This window comes from Propithecus coquereli, unplaced genomic scaffold (genome assembly GCF_000956105.1).
Source record: "Propithecus coquereli isolate 6110/MARCELLA unplaced genomic scaffold, Pcoq_1.0 Scaffold65, whole genome shotgun sequence".
Lineage (NCBI taxonomy): Eukaryota > Metazoa > Chordata > Mammalia > Primates > Indriidae > Propithecus > Propithecus coquereli.
Window position 1 is genome coordinate 7,004,403 of NW_012152507.1, and position 17,048 is coordinate 7,021,450.

The 17,048-nt window shown below is 40.7% G+C and overlaps 1 protein-coding gene across 2 annotated transcripts in view; it reads left to right on the top strand.

Annotated features, from left to right (window-relative positions):
- Positions 1-17,048, top strand: part of AMOTL1 (angiomotin like 1) — a 93,872-nt gene that overhangs the window by 51,991 nt on the left and 24,833 nt on the right. For both annotated transcript variants that reach the window (XM_012660076.1, XM_012660078.1), the window contains exons 5-6: positions 228-372; positions 1,583-1,672. In XM_012660076.1, coding sequence (XP_012515530.1) covers positions 228-372; positions 1,583-1,672 — 235 coding nt within the window. The remainder of the gene's footprint in view (positions 1-227; positions 373-1,582; positions 1,673-17,048) is intronic.

A 17,048-nucleotide genomic window follows, 5' to 3' on the forward strand; every position in this document is an offset into this window, starting at 1 on the left:
GATGGTCCAGCCAGACTTGTGAGCCTGTAATTTTCAGGATCCTAATGTAGCCCATAGAGGGCAGATGAAGCAGTGAAACTGATTACATGATTTGGTAGACGTGAAATGTGAGATGCAGAAAGGTTGCATTGAAGATACAGCCTTTGCACTTGGAATGTCTATGAATCAGTCTAAGACACCTGCATGCATGTCAAAAGTCCCATTTTAATGCCAGTTCTTCCTTTTAGTTTGAAAAAGAACTTCAGAGAATTTCAGAAGCCTATGAGAGTCTGGTCAAGTCCACCACCAAACGTGAGTCTCTCGACAAGGCAATGAGAAACAAACTGGAAGGCGAGATTAGAAGACTTCATGATTTCAACAGAGACCTCCGAGGCACGCCAAGTTCTATTCATGTTTTCTCTGCCCCAAATGACCCTTGTAGCTAACAGTATGACTTTGGGGCCAGGTTGCTTTGCTGCAGGTGCTAGTCTACCTGCGTTAGATAATATTGGAAATTCCAACCATCTGGGGAAGGGGAGACGCACTCAAAGAGCAGAACTGTTCTTTTTTGCCTTGTAAGTTGTAGGTTGCAGCATTGAGCCTTAGAAGTGACAATTATACATAAGTACATGGAAGCAAGGGAGTCTGTGCAGCTCCTTCTTGCTTTAAAAGTACTCGATAGTGACTCACGACTATTTGAAAAGACCAATGTTGGATGCACAACACTTTCTGCATCTGGCCGAATCATTTGGTGGCACCGTTTGAAAGGCAGCACTTAACACTTGCTAGGTGCAGCATAGAAGACAGAAATAGACATATGTTCCTCTTGAGGAAAAAAAACCCACAGTTGTGAAAAGAGTAGACATACATACTCGCTGAAAGATAGGAGCCACCTGCTACTGGACCTTAGCAGCCTCCAGTGTGCATGATGATTTAACCTATAACATTTTACTTGGCTTTCAGCCAGGCCATTTTTCAGTTGCCTCATGTGTCAAAACACTCAAATGTACTGATAGCTACAGTAGCTACATCTCACCTGTTCCATTATCACAAACCCTTTTCTGTTGGGTGTCATATATGTCCAATAAATATTTGTTGAGCTGGATTATTTAATTGAATAAATGAAGATTTGCCAAGTGGGTTGAGCAAACATAGAACGCACTGTGTACCCTCTTCATCCATTAGGCCATTTTGACCTTTTTTTTGGTATTTATTTTTAGTTTTTTGATTCCAAGATAACAGATAGCTGTCACTGCCTAAAATATAGAGCTGATGGTTAAGGTTAGACTAGAGCTGGGTTTGAGGCCAAGGAGATTAACCTGCTTTGTGAGGATGTCAAGTCAGAGGTGTGGGGCCTTGGAGACAGAGAGGCAGTTGTCCCCATTGGCATTAGATTGCAGGAAGACACAGTATGGCATCTGACAGCTTTGCTTTTGGTATTTTGGAATGTAGTTCTTGTTCTTCCCCGAGTTGTTCGGTTTTGGGTTCCTGCCTGAGCATCTATCTCTTCATACCCACCCCTTGGCACCCATTCCATTTCTTGGTTGGATGACAACTTAAATCTGTATGCATTTCTTTCTAATCGCTTCCTCTTTGTTCATAGATCGACTGGAGACTGCCAACAGGCAGCTGTCCAGCAGGGCCTACGATGGGCACGAAGACAAAGCTGCCGAGGGGCATCATGCTCCCCAGAGTGAGTCTCCACACTTATTTATCCCAGAGTGGGTATGTCTGAAAACCGGGGCCTCGGGGAAGTCATATTAGTTTTAAGGAAGTGTTGTGCTGTTTGCCTTTTGTTTGTTAATTTAGCATACAACCTATTGGCCTCACATGAGGCCCTCCTAGGTCTGCCAGAGACAAAGCTGCAGTTGCTACATGTTTCAGTAATGTTGATTCTGTTCTTCTGACCTACAGTTTCTCTGTGTCTCTCTGTAATATCCCAAGGAGTAGCAACGTTACAGCATGTCCTGGTGCACACTCCTTCAAACCACCCTGTTTCTCCAGGAAAGGGAAGGGGGGGCCTAGGAGTGGGATTTGGTTCTCTCTTGGCAGGTTTTGTGCCGTGCAGGTTGCAGAGTTCTAGACTGGTGGCCCCTTGCCAGTGTGCAAGCCTTCTAAACGATCGCACTATGTGTCTCCATGGGTGATGCTCATTTCCAAAAGCCACTGAGCCCATTTCAGCCAGTAGTAATGAACAGTGGCTTTGTAAGCCTCACCTTACTGGAAGAACATTTTATGCATTTTACCAGAGGCAAATGATAGAATCAAATGCGTTTTGAGAAACCACTAGTCAAGGTTTGAATCCCCACAAATTCATTGCAGAAGACAGAAATTTAAAAATCCAATCCAAAAAAAAATGTTTTTAAGCTGTCTAGAAAATTGAATTCGTGTCTGTGGCATAATTCTCAAAAGCATTATGAGTAGTGCTCACAAAGTAAAGACAATTCAAAATAACAAAATAATGTATTCGTGCACTAGCCATCTGTCTCATGGTGGTGGTATTCTGATGAGTGGGTCCCTCAGTGCAGCCCTGCATTTTAAAAACTGGAACATAATTGGTTAAATTTTCTAATTTCCAGTGCTGTTTGGTTGGATTTAACCCCTTAAGTTTCCCCCCAATGTACTCATAATTGCATTTCAGTTATTAGTCCAAGCTTCATTTTTTAAGTTCTGTTTTTGGCAAATGGACACTAATACTGTCTAGAGTTTTTGGCTCAGATTCCTTTGTCATCTTGTAGTAGGTGATTGGCATATGTTCCAGATTCACATAAAAAGCTATATCAGAAATTTGAATTACTTGCTTTTCTAACAAATTAGATCTCTTCTTATGGGTACAGTAAATTTACCATCTCATCTGAGCTTTCATCTGACAGGGGTCATCTGTACTGTTTGCATTTAGGATCATGGCACATTCCTTCTGGGTGACCACATGCCTAGGTAGAGTAAGTGTTTTTGGCAGGTATGTCAGAATGCCAGTTTTGTACACTCTGTGATACTCTGCCTTCTGTATAATTTGATCACTTAGTTCAGGGAAAAATGCAAAAGCAGTCATTTTCACCTGAAGGGCATTTATTCTGGCCTCCCAGCTGAGGCTGGTGCTGATGAATAATAGGGTTTGGTGTTGTGTGAGCTCAGAAATGTTCCTGAAGACTTTAACCTTCTGGCTCAAAGCTGAAACATCAATAATCAGGCAAAGAGGCCCTTCTAGCTTTACAGGGAATGATTTGTTCTGTGCAAACATGCTCCACTGTGTTCCAAAGACACAAATAAGAGAGACCAGAGGCATTTTTCAATTGCTTTAGAGGTATCTCAGTGCTGATGTGTAATGTAATTAAATCTAGGAAGGGCATTTGAAGAAGGTTTAGTAATGGTGATATTTAATCAATTTTCCTAATCTTTACAGGACACTTTATGCCTTCTTCACAGGTTTATAATTATCTGCAATAATTTTTTCTCTCCTGCTGTGGCCAGTGGATGGACTCAAGATGTTATTTCAAATTTATAGATAGGTATTTTTCTTAATAAGTTGTAAGAACTCTTTGAATATTAAGTAAATTCATATGTCCCACACCATATATGTTGCAAGTATTCTCTCCAGTTGTTTTTAATCTTTGATTATGGTGTCTTTATCTTATGGAAGATTTTTTTTTTTTTTTTTGAGACAGAGTCTCACTGTCTTGCCTGGGCTAGAGTGAGTGCCGTGGCGTCAGCCTAGCTCACAGCAACCTCACACTCCTGGGCTCAAGCAGTCCTTCTGCCTCAGCCTCCCGAGTAGCTGGGACTACAGGCATGCGCCACCATGCCCGGCTAGTTTTTTCTATATATTTTTAGTTGTCCAATTAATTTCTTTCTATTTTTAGTAGAGACGGGGTCTCACTCTTGCTCAGGCTGGTTTCGAACTCCTGAGCTCAAACAATCCGCCCGCCTTGGCCTCCCAGAGAGCTAGGATTACAGGCGTGAGCCACCGCGCCCGGACAGAAGATGTTTTTAAGTAATCATATTTATGTCTTCTAGCTTTTATGTCATGCTTAGAAATACTTTTTATTCCACAAGATTATAATACTATTCACCAATGTTTTCTTCAAATATGATTTCATTGTTCACAAGGCTTATATTTTGGAAGCTGGCCTGGGAGGCAAAGTAGAAGCGAAATTCATAAGGGACTAACCTAGAGGCAAGGAGACTAGTTAGCAGGTATTTTAGTACGGTATCTGGGCAGGAGATGTAGAGGTCTTGAACTAAGACGGTAGAAGGCAGTGATGGAGAGTAAAGGGACAGGCAAGCAAGTGATAAATTAGTAGGACTTGGGGACCACTTGAATTATGGCAATGAGAGAAAGGGGTGTGATTAGAGCTACTAGATGGATGGTCACCCTTTACCAATAAAATGCAGGAGGAGCAGGTTGGGATTGCAGTGAGTTAAGTTCTGAGCATGCTGAGTCAGCTTCCATTGTGGTCTGTATCTCAGTGAGCAGGTGTAACAGTAGGTGCAGAGATACCCAGAAGGCTAGGTGGGTGGTTCTCTCTGTCAGGCTTTCATTTTAGCATGTGCATACAGAATGGCAGGCATGAATTACTACCTCTCTTCATAGTTATTAATGTGTTCCATTATCATGTATTCATTCAGAAACCCTATTATTAGAATAAATTTCAAACCCTAATGATCACAATTACAAATATTACTCACTCAAAAGGAGCCATCCTTTTCAAATGAGTCTTTGGGGATTCTAGCACTTGGTTAAGAGAAAGGCAAGACAGCATGGCAATCGCAGTGACATCTCCAGATAATACATACCAAGGAGCTAAGGCTAGGCTGTGAAGCTCCTGCCAGCCACCTTGGCAACAGGAAAGTCTGGGAAAGGGGAAAGTAGAGAATAACACTCAGCTTTTTTGCTAGGTGTTCACATTGAAGCTAGGAGTCTGGGTCTAAGAACACTCAAGCAACTCTTGCAGTATGAGGGGTAGGTGGGTCTCGAAAGCTGTCACAGTTAATGGAGGGAGAAGGTCTTTCCTGGCTAGATTTTTAAATTTCCCTTCTGCCCAGGGTAGTTTTCTTTTAAAACCTGAACTGTGCTGGTGGGACTGCAAATAATACAACCTCTGTAGAAAGTAATATGGAGATACATCTCAAAGAGCTACAAGTAGAACTACCATTTGATCCAGCAATCCCATTACTGGGCATCTACCCAAAGGAAAAAAAAGGCATTCTATAAAAAAGACATCTGCACTAGAATGTTTATAGAAGCACAATTCACAATTGCAAAGATGTGGAAACAAGTCAAGTGCCCATCAATACATGAGTGAATTAGTAAAATGTGATATATGCTTACCATGGAGTTCTACTCAGCCACAAAAAACAATGGTGGTCTAGCATCTCTTGTATTATCCTGGGTAGAGCGAGAGCCCATTCTACTAAGTGAAGTATCACAAGAATGGAAAACAAGCACCACATGTACTCACCATCAAATTGGTATTAATGGACTTAACTGACCAACACTTATGTGCACATATAGTAGTAACATTCATCAGGTGTAGGGCAGGTGGGAGGGGGGTAGGAGGGGATGGGTATATACACACCTAATGGGTGCAGTGGACACCATTTGAGGGATGGACACACTTTAAGCTCTGACTCAAGTGGGGCAAAGGCAATATATGTAACCTAAGTGTTTGTATCCTTGTAATATGCTGAAACAAAAAAAATTAAAAAAAAAAACTGAACAGTGTTCTTAAGTTGGAGCCTGATGAAGGCCTTGGTGGACTACCTGGGTAGTTACCACTTAGTTCTAAAGATTGGGATGGACATTAAACAGGGCTGTTGTGTTCTTCCCAGTCATGAGTTTCATCTTCATTAAAAATCTTGGGGAATTATGTGCTTAGAAGTTTGATGACCTTGAGGAAATTTTTCTCCCTGTCACCTCATGGTTTTATGACATTCTCTTTGTAAGAATTCAGCATTGTGTTTGTTCATGTATTTTCTGTTCTTGCTGTTTGTTTTTTCAAATGTTTTTATAGCTTATAGGGTGGTGTTGTCAAAGCCAAATTACTCCTGAAAACTGGGCACTCTAGCCAACTCCTGTTTGGTCCGGCTGTGAGAAAATGAGGCTTCTTTGTCCTTTAACTTAACTTAGGTTCCTGTTTTTCCCATTCGTTCATTTGTCTCTCTCTCTCTCTCTCTCTCACACACACACACACACACACACACACACACACACCCCAGAGGTAGGTTAATGTCTGCTAAAGGCAGAGAAAGCCCCTGGGAATGTCTCTTATCATTCTTAGTGGTGTCTTCTCAGTGAAACTTTTTAAAAACTATTTCTTTCTGAAAATTGATAACGCTGCAGAATTCACATCAGCTTTAGGCCAGAAAGCCAAAAATAAAATATTAGATGTGAGGAAACTAGACTGGTAAAGATGAAATTTCATTTTATTGGGGTTTTTAAATAGATGTGTCAGAGCCTTGTTATGCTCTTGGATGGAGCGGGACCTGATTAGCTCTGGCATGTTTGTGTTATTCCAGGATAAAACCAAATCGTGTTGCAAGGATACACAAGAACTTCTCTCCACCTCTTTCGGATTTTGTAGGCACTCCAGGTTCGGCATATCTGGTTAAACTTAAGTTTATGTAGGTTAGATTCTGGCTGTTTTAAATGGCGTGCCTGTCTAAGAAAAAAGATTTCTTAGGTGTTCAGGGATTTGTTTAAAACGACATTGATGAGTAATGGGTGTAAATGAGTCAGAACTGTATGGATTTGATTTCCCTCAAAATTCTTGTAGGTTTAAAAATTAACAGAAAAAGCATGTGAGACCACACTATTTAAAAGATAACAATAATTTGCCATTTTCAGTATATCTTGTAATCATCATCTTACCTTGAATTTTACTTTAGATACTTTAGTTTTCTGTCTCTTATAGAACATAAAGGAGACTAAAATAATTGCCAGAAATCCCTCTGGTTTCTGTATTTCTATAAGGTCTTATGTGACCCACTGAGCAGAAACTACAATGACATAAACATTTATTCTGTTGACCCACTTAGAGCACAAGGAGATTATTCTGAATCCTTATTGGGTTTCATTACATCAAAAGTTGTGGGTTTCTGTCAGGCGTCACTAGGAAGGCAGGCTAGATATTGTCGCACACGGGTGCACGGGTTTACGTCTCTGTGGGCCTCGCAGCGCGTGTAGCTCCTCCTGGCCCTGGGCTCCTCAGTGCGCAGCTCGTGTTTACAGCACTTGCTCTGCGTCCTGGATGGTCATGATCTGTTCTTGTGACTCTCTCCCCTGGAGGTGGGAGAACCATAGGCATTCTTTACTAGTATTCACCTCACCCCTTACTAAAACACCTTGCATCTTTATGTGCCTGGCACTCGCTAAATGTTTATCGAGAGAATGAACAAAAGTAGAGAGTCCTAGTAACAATGGACTTGAAATTACCTTTACATAACATCAACTTCAGAATGTTCTTTTTAACTCAATGTCTCCAGTGATGTCTCGAGATATCCCAGGTTATCCTTTGTTATTTCAAGGCATTAGGTCAAATTATTGAATGAACTACTATAGAATAGAAGCAATTTAAAAATACCTGACTTTCTTTTTTTGCGTTCCTTCTTCCCTCCTTCCTTTTTTCAAGTAGAAGAATATCCAGATAAAGAAAATCTTTCATTATTAGGAACAGTAGGATTTCTCAAGAAAGTTGACATTAATTAATTAACATAGTCCATGTTTGGTTCCCTTAGCTCCTTCTCATTGATTCTGCTGTGGATATGTTGGAGGTTATAATTGGCTGTGGTATAAAGAGGTTTTTTAGCAGCTGGCCAGGTGCTCACACTGACCAGTCCCTAGACCAGATTGGACACCATAGATCAGTGCCATGGGCGCTGATGGGAAGGAGTTGTCCAAGAAGCCTGCCAAGGTGACATCATTTTGATCAAGAAGTTTGTCTTGCCCTAAATTAACTGCTTCTCCTTAAAGATAACCTTTACATTTAATAGGATTTTTATGCAATTCCAAAAATTATAGTTTTTATAGGTATAGGCTCCAGCAAATAGTCTTGGATCGGCTGCATCATCTTCTAATTCCTGATGTCTCATTAACATGCTCAGCGACCTGAAGTTAGATGCTTAATCTGCCTGCACCTCCATTTCCTTTAAAGAAATAAAAGAATAAATCTCCCACTTTAGCCAGCAGAGCTGATAGATAACCAGTGACAGGAAATGTGAAGAAGAGTTTATAAAATACATTTATTCTGCAACACTTCTCCCTGCCTTTTTGCATCTGTTTTAGCACTCACCTTCTCTGGAAGCACCTGCCAACTTTCAGGGTGGGGGAATGGGCTGTGTTCTCAAAGAATGCCTGTGTGGTTTACTCAGCCTGGCTGAATTTGGAAAGCAGAGCATGTGAGTGCTTAAGCCCACTTGATCAACCTTGACAGGCAGTGTTGAGAAACTCCAAGCCTACATGACAACCAGAAGCATACACAGTCTAGTCTGCAGAGCATCTGTTTATATTCAATCAAATCTTCTCCCCAAGTGTGAAAATTAATGTGACTCAATTTAGGCTCAAATTAGGCTTTGATTTGCCGTGCTTAAAGAGTGGAGCTGATTGAAGAACTGTGTCTTGGTCATGTGTTGATGTCTGGTCTCTAACAACTGAACATGGGTTATGATTTTCACATTGTTGGTTTTAAAATTATTTATTTGCTTGGCTTTCCTGGTATAAGGCTGAAAAATCAAGCACATTAAACTTTTTTACAGTCCACATTCCTTTCACTGCATAGCTAGATAAATGAATGGAGTAAACAAACTGACAATCTTACTGAAATCCATTTGCATTTCATGTGGCATCAGGGATCCCTCACTTTCCCTAACAAGTCGGAACCAGGATATCCATGTTCAGGCCTCAGCTTCAATGGCAGTTGCTTAGGGAAGACTTCCTGGGATAGGGGTGGGGAACCTGCAGCTTTGGGGCCACATACGGACTTCTGGATCCTTTTGGCTGAATCCAAATTTTACAGAACAAATCCTTTTAATAAAGCACCATGTGCTTTTTCCTTTGCAAATAGTCATCACAACTGTAAATAAGTAACTGTTTGGATAATCATTTTCTGTCTTCCCCCACTAAACAGTACATCCCATAACGGGAGAGGCTCTGTCTGTCATCCTCACATTGTAGTCCCAACTCATTGCATTTCCAGAACTTGGCACAGTGCCCGGCACCTAGAGGCATTTAATAAATATTTGCTGGACATTGAATGAAGTAATGATCATTCTCATTTATTCAAACAAACAGTTACAGGCTACCTACTATGAACTAGCTGTGTTCTAGGCCACAAGTCAGCAAACTCTTCTGTTAAGGGCCAGATGGTAAATATTTCAGGCTTTGAAGGCTGCAACTACTGAGCGCTGTCCCTGTAGCCCAGAAGCCACAGTAGATAATCCATAAACAAATGGGCATGGCTATGTTCCAAGAAAACCTTATTTACAAAAACCGGCCGCGAGCTGGATTTGGCCTGCAGGTCGTTCTTTGCTGAACTCAGTTCTAGGCACTAGTCATGTAAGGGAACGAAGAAGAAGGAACTCCAACAAAAGGAGAAAATACTGAAGGAGGATGCAAAATAAAGAACTTCAAAAGTATTCCCTAGAGCTTGCTTTGTAAATTGGTTTAATTTATAAATTAGGATATAACTTATTTTCTTTCTTAATCCCATATCAAGGGAGCATGATTATTATTATTTTAGAAAAACTGAGAAAACTGAAGCACACAGAAATGCAGTCACAAATCTTAGTTACTCAGTGAGGATTCAGAATTAGCTAATGATGGAGCCAGGGCTGGGCAAGACTAGCCTTGTGCTTAGCCATGATGGTTAATCGCCTGGATAGCGAGTTCTTGAGGCTGCCTCTCCCAGTGGTGCCACAAATTCCTACCATTAAGCATCTACTGTGAGATGAGGTCTGCAGATCTGGATATCAGGTTTGGAGAGTGCCTTAAAGGTTACAAGTCTGGTTACCAGCAATGTATGCATCCTCTGAAACACAGCCCAGTAAGTGGCCATGTGGTGGCTGCTATGAGTGACCATGTCTTCCAAGGCTGTGGATCTGCTGGTTAGAAGTTTATCCCCAGATGGAGTTGTAGGTCTGCTCCATGGTTTCTATCTTTCAGGTTCTGGTCAGGCCAGCCTGGGTGTGGTCATTTAACACTTGTAATAGCTGCCAACTCTAATGGAGCACTTACTGTGAGCCACGCACTGTCTAGCTTCTGTAGGTACATTGGCTCTTTTAATCTTCTAGACCACCCCTGCGGGTAGGTATCGCAGGTATTTTACACATGAGGTCACTGAGGCACAAGAGGTAAAGTAACTTGTCCACGGTCAAGTTACATGGCTGGTAAGTGGAGCAGACAGGTTTTGACTCCAGGTCATGATAGTTTCTGAAGCCCAAACCCATACAAAACTGCCATGGGGAAGCTACCTTCTGTGGACCAGAGGAGCAGATGTTGGAATGTGAGAGGTTACAGTGTTGGATTCCCAGTGATTTTAGAGCTTGTGAGTGTAGCATCCACTTTTTACAAAGAAGAAACTGCAACCAAGAGGGATCAAGTATTTAATGGCTAAGCCATGACTATTAATAGGATTGGGATGTCCTTCATCTTATTTTTTCCTTTCCAAAAGGGCAACTCTGTCTGCTCTGGGGTTGACTGAAGATTTCACGTTTTTACCCTGAGAAGAATCTTGGATAGTAAACGAACAAAATTCTTAAGCTAGAAGTCTTATTTGGTTACAAATTATTTAGCCCAGTACTGTGATTTAATACTAATGTAGTCAGATCCTCTCAAGTGAGTTCCAGTGACTGGAATTATTGATAACGTTCTGTGAGTCTGACTTCCACATCTATCTTTAAACTAGAGCCAATTATAATAAAAGGCCTTGTCTGATAATCCAGTGTACCCTCTTCAGATACCATTTCCCCAAATCTATTTTGTTGAGATCAGAATAGAGCTTAGAGTCTAAAAAAAAAAAGTTTTCTCAAAATGCCTGTGAAATCAAACTTTTTATTATCTGCATGATAAAAATAAAATATGCAGAATACAGTGAGTAACTCTGTGGTGTGGTTTCTTACAATTAGTTTTTGAAACTATTTTTAGTTCATGAATTACAGTGAGAGCCTACAGCTGTATCTTAATGGAATCAGAGAACTTTGAGGGGATGAAGTGTTTAAGTCCAGAAAATTTGGTCTTAGACCATTAAAAATAAGCTTGCATCTGTTACTAATTTTCTTTTTGCTTACAAAGACTGTGGTTTGATAGAAAGAAGAGAAAAAAAGGATCTGTTCAAAGCATTTTACAAAAATGACAATCGGAGGGGTTGCAGAGGTGAAAGGAAGGGAGAAAATAGAATTGCAGGCAACACATTTCTCCCCCCTAATCAGTCCTAGTATAAACCACTTCTTGCCCCAGATATAGCAGTTTCCCCAGCATAAACTTCTATCTTTAGCGTAGGCTTTGGTGTTAAACCATATCTGCCATTCAAAGAGGCCATTTAAAAAAGTTTTATATATTACATATTATAATAATGCTTTAATTAATGCCTTAATTATTAAATGTTATGTGTATGCCTTATTAAAATACAAGTATACACATATATACCTATGTTTGTTTTAATTGAGATATTATTTACATATAATGAAACTTACACATTTATGTGTATAGTCTGATGAAATGTAGCAATTGTCACAATCAAGATATAAAACTTATGTAGCCAGTATGGCTCTTCCTCTCCTGTCTGAGTGAGCTGGCACTCCCCACCAGCATCTGTCTGCTTATGTTCACACTTTAGTACCTGCAGATCATTGCTGTTCATATAATATTATGTGCAGATTCTGTGGTTGTTTTCTGTGTGAGGAGCCAAATTGTCTGGTAGGGTCTTATTACTCTGCCGTACCTGGAATTAGAATTGTCTGTTGTTTATCTTTTTATATTAAAAAAGAGAGATGACAAAAAAGTACTTCTGTTGTGGTTATAGAAAGCTTAAGTCTTCAGGTTTGGTTAATAATTGATTCATGAATATGTGTATAGTCAAAACCAAATGCCCTGTGCATCCTATATTTATGTGGCCTTATTAGTTTGTCATTATGCTGTCAGCAGTGATACAGAAGTAGCAGTACGTTTTTATTTCAAGTAAAACAGAATAAAGTGGAAGGTTGAACAGTACATTTGGCAGCTGAGCTGGATGGATGGGTGTTTAGTCAATCAATAAAGTTTGCAAACAACATATGTAATAAACTTAGGTGGGTAAAAAAAAAAAACCTGTGAATTATGCCTAAATGTGTAAGCACAGTTTCTAGAAGTGAAATACAATATGAAGAATGACTAGCTTAGAGAAAATTATATTTAAGAGAACTTTCACAGGTATTCAAATAAATGTTTTACTGAATCATATCTGATATCTTTTGATGCTTCAAACTCATGGTGGAGCCTGAATATCAAAAAGCAATAGATAAATCATATAAAGTAACAAAAATAGAATAAGTATATTAAGACCAAAATGTGTTGTTTTCCTACATTAAACCAGTAGAAGATTTTGTGGTTAGGCTTTATGATTTTCCAGTGATAAGTATTCAAAAACTATTTTAAAGAGTTTGAGTTTGATCATGTACCAATAGCATCCTCTTATTCAATAAGCTGTTGCCTAAACTTGTCCTATCTCTTCACATATCAAACACTTCAGTTATCTTAGATCTTTAAAATCCTACAAAGACCGAAGGGTTTAGACACACTGTGAAGTAAGCCCTGTAGGAAGGAGCAGACAGACATATGTCAGACGCTGGACCCCGAGTACAAGGCAGATACGATAAGGACTCTTCAGAGAACTAGCTACTTGCCACCCTCCCCTGCATAAAAGATAGTGGGGAGAGAAGCCTGTAGCCTTTAGAGTGGGCCTTGAAAATCAATAAGTACTTTAGAGGAATTTTGCTGAATAGTGTGTAAATGGGAAAAGTCTTCTTTTTCTTTTAGACTTGAGGAACAAAATTTGAATAAATCTATCACACTTCAGGCCTTACACCATTTTCCCATAATGATCCATCTATCCAAAAGATTTCTTCCCCACATTTTAATAACAGCCGTTTCCATGAATCTTTGTCTCTTTTGTGATGATTGAACCAGTGGCTTTCCAACTCAACTCTTGTTCAAAAAGAAAGCTTACTTGGAAGCCCTATTTGTGAAACGCACAACAGCTGAAGAGATGTCTGGCTGAGATATCTTCAGAATTCCCCTCCTTCCTGCTTACCCTAATATCCTTTCTGTCCCCTCCCCCTTCCTCCTCTCTTTCCCAGGGCTCTGCAGAACAGAGTTTGGTTTGAACTACTGTTCTTAATTTTCCTGTTACAGAAGTCATTGAAAAACACGTCACTCTCTCAGCCATTTAAAACAAACCCTGTGTTTGTTAATAGAGCTGCTTAACTGCCCACGCACAACCTATGTCCCCAGTTGCCTGGCAGAACCATGGTGATCTGCACTGCAGTACAGGGGCTGCACAAAGCTGAAGACCCTTTCCTGAAATAACAAGGTTCCTTACCCAAGAAACCTTATCAGCACATTTTAAAAAGACAACAAAAAATCAAACCAGTCACGAATAAGGTCAGCATTATATTATTCTTTTTTTAAAGTTGTTATGGGTACATAATAGTTGTCTATCTTTATAGGGTACATATGATGCTTTGATACAGGCATACAGTGTGAGTTAATCAAATCAGGGTAATCGGGGTATCCATCACCTCAGACATTTATCATTTCTTTGCATTAGGAACATTCCAATTCCACTCTTCTAGTTATTTTAAAGTATATCCTAACCTATTATTGATTATAGTTACTTTGTTATGCTGTCATTTATTGTTCATTCTAACTATCTAATTATATTTTTGCACCTATTAACCATCCCCACTGTATCTCCCACTCCCCACTATCCTTCCCAGCCTCTGTAACCATCATCTACTCTCTGTCTCCATGAGATGAATTGTTGTAGTATTTACCTCCCACATATGAGTGAGAACATGTGAGATTTGTCTTTCTGTGCTTGGGTTATTTCACTTAACATAATCTTCTCCGGTTCCATCCATGTTTTGGAAATGGCAGGATTTCATTCTTTTGTGGCTATGTAATATACCATTGTGTATATGGCCAACAATTGCTTTATCCATTCATCCATTGATGGACACTCAGGTTGATTCCAAATCTTGGCTATTGTGAATAGTGCTGCAATAAACATGGGAGTGCACATATTTTTTCACTGTACTGAATTACTTTTTGATGTGTGAATTAATATGTAGCTTTAAAAAGTAGATCATCTTTCATGTTGTTTTGCATCAAGTAAGCCTCATGTGAATAGATCACTCTTATGTGATGTAAACTGTGCTCTTTTTGGATTATATTTTTGGGGTCTCTTTCAGTTTGACTCTCAAACTGGGGTGGGGAGGTGTGCGCAGATGTTAAGAAGGGGCCCCTGAGTGTGGAATATCTTTGAAGCAGAATGAACCTAAATAGTTTTGTAGATAGTGAAGTAAATGAAATACCTTCCCATTGTCTTTCCACTCCCACAACCTCAGGAAAAAGAAATTAAGAAATTACTTTTGGTGTCAACGAGGATTTCGATGTCACTTGGAATAGAATTCTCTCTAACATCTGTTGAATATTTTAAGATACAGTGCCAGGGAACTTGGGGCTGAGGGGTCCTTGAGGAAGAAGAACCAGGAGGGGAAATATTAGCAGAGGATAATGTGGCAGGCAATTATTTGGACATCTTTTAATAAGAGGAGTTTATTTCAGCAGCACTTTGGAGAAGTTTCTAGTTGCCACAATTGATTGGTGCTGGTCAGCATCATCCTAAACTGGAGAAAGGGAGTAGAAGTGTAAAGAAAGAAGAGAGGGTGTCCTAGTGATCTTTTCATTACAAAAAGAAAAATCCACTTGAGCTAGCTTAAGCACAAATAAAAGGACTGTGTGTTGAGTATATGTAAGTGTGTACTGGAGCCCACATGCGGGGAGTGCAGGCTGGCCTCCCAAGGGCTAGGGGCCAGGACTGAAAAATCTGTGAAGAATCAGGTGTAGTATGTGTTTGGGAGCCTATGTTTGTCGGCATGGATCTGTTTCCTGTCTCTTTGTTGCCATAGTTTCTCTTCCACCTTTCTGTGTGCATCTGCTTGGTTCTTCATTCTCTACAGTGTGGCTTTCTGTTTCTCCCAACCACATGCCAGAATCTGGCTGCCCAGCCTGAGCTAGGTTGTCCATTTATGCCAGTATCACCACCTCTTCCAGGTTCCCACTTATAAATTCCTGAATGGAAGACTCCGATTGGACTAGCTTGGGTCAGGTGGCCCTTCAGGTCTCATCAGCTCTCTAATGGGAGTGGTGAGTAGCGGTGGATGAGAAGGGTTTTTAAATGCAAACGTGGCTACTTGCCAGAACTTACCCTGTGGGTGGATGGCTGTAGAAGATGGCTCTTGGAAATGGGGCGTTGGCTGGGCAGGTACCATGAAAGTTGTCTACTTTATAGAGAATTCCAGGTTAGGAAGCGTTTGCCTCTTGCACGCCTTCTCCCAGTGAACATTCAGGGCTGGGCAAGGGGCTTGGGTGAGGTGCAGAGGGCCTGGGCACTTTTGGACACGTCTCCCCTCCACCTCTTTACCCAGCCTCTCCTCTTCCTGTGGCCTTTTCTCTGGCAATGTCCTTTAAGCGCTCTTCTTTCAGAGAGTCCCAGAGACTGTACTCCTAAAATCAGTCATTCAGTGAAGGTTTGTTGGATTGTGCCTACCTCCTTTTCCTTCCTTTAACTTTGTCTCCCCACCCCCTCTTCCCACATCTAAGGCAACAAGACCCTTCCTTGAGAATTTCCAGGAAGACACCTGACTGTCCAGAAGCAGGTGCCAAATGGGCTAGTTCTGCTTCGTTATGGGAGCATTTGGAATTTGGAGCTTGAACAGAATTAACTTGGTGTATTTTCATGCCTTTACACACACACACACACGTGCATGCACGCATACACCAGGATAGATCTAAACCCCCAAAATCTACTGTTTAGGATCAAAGCTTGGTTCTAGCTGAAAGAGAAGAATACTGTCTTAGTCCATTTTCTGCTGCTATAACAATACACAGATGAGGTAATTTATGAGCAATAGAAGTTTATTTGTCAGAAGATGAGCTATGACTTAAAAAAAAACAAAACAAAACAGAAGTTCATTTGGTTCACGATTCTGGAGGCTGGGATGTCCAAGAGTATGGCACCTGCATTTGGCAAGGGCCCCGTGCTGCATTATTTCATGGTGGAAGGGCGGAAGGTGGAAGTGAACCCATGAGACAGAGATTTAGACAGAACTCCTTCTTTTGTCAAGAGCCCATTCCCATGGTAACTAACCTACTCCAGTGATAACAGCATTAATTCATTCATGAAGGCAGAGCCCTCATGGCCTAATCGCCTCTTAAAGACCCCACATTTCAATACCGTTACAATAAGGATTAAGTTTCCAACACATGAAATTTGGGGGACATGTTCAAACCATAGCAAACACCCATCTTTTACCTACCAAGCATTCCATGGCTTAGTCACCCCTTGGTCAAGCTGGCAGTAGTTGGACTCCTCCATCTCTTCAGCTATATGGGGCTTAGGGCAAAACTCAGCAAAACCCTAGAAATTAATTCCTACCTAAGAAGGACTGCATTACAGGTTTGCTCTCCTCATGAGCTCCAGCCATAAGTGGGAGCACTGAATTAAAAAATTACAGCACAGCACTGGGTGCCCTGACACTTCCACTGACTGATGCCACCCATATACCCCACCCTCAGAATTATTAACAGAAGTCCCTAGGGCCCAGCATCTTGTGGTTCAGGGAGCAGTTAAGCTTAGTGCTCAAATAGTAATCACAGAAACAGTTTCAGCAGGCTGTCTACTTTGAACTTTACCCAGAACTGGCAAAGGAAAAGGGTAAGGTGGGAACGGAGCATCTTTTGAGTCATTGGGCCCAGTTCTAGTTTCCATACACTTCCACTCTTTGCCCAAGCAAGGGAGACTAACCCATGGGTAGAG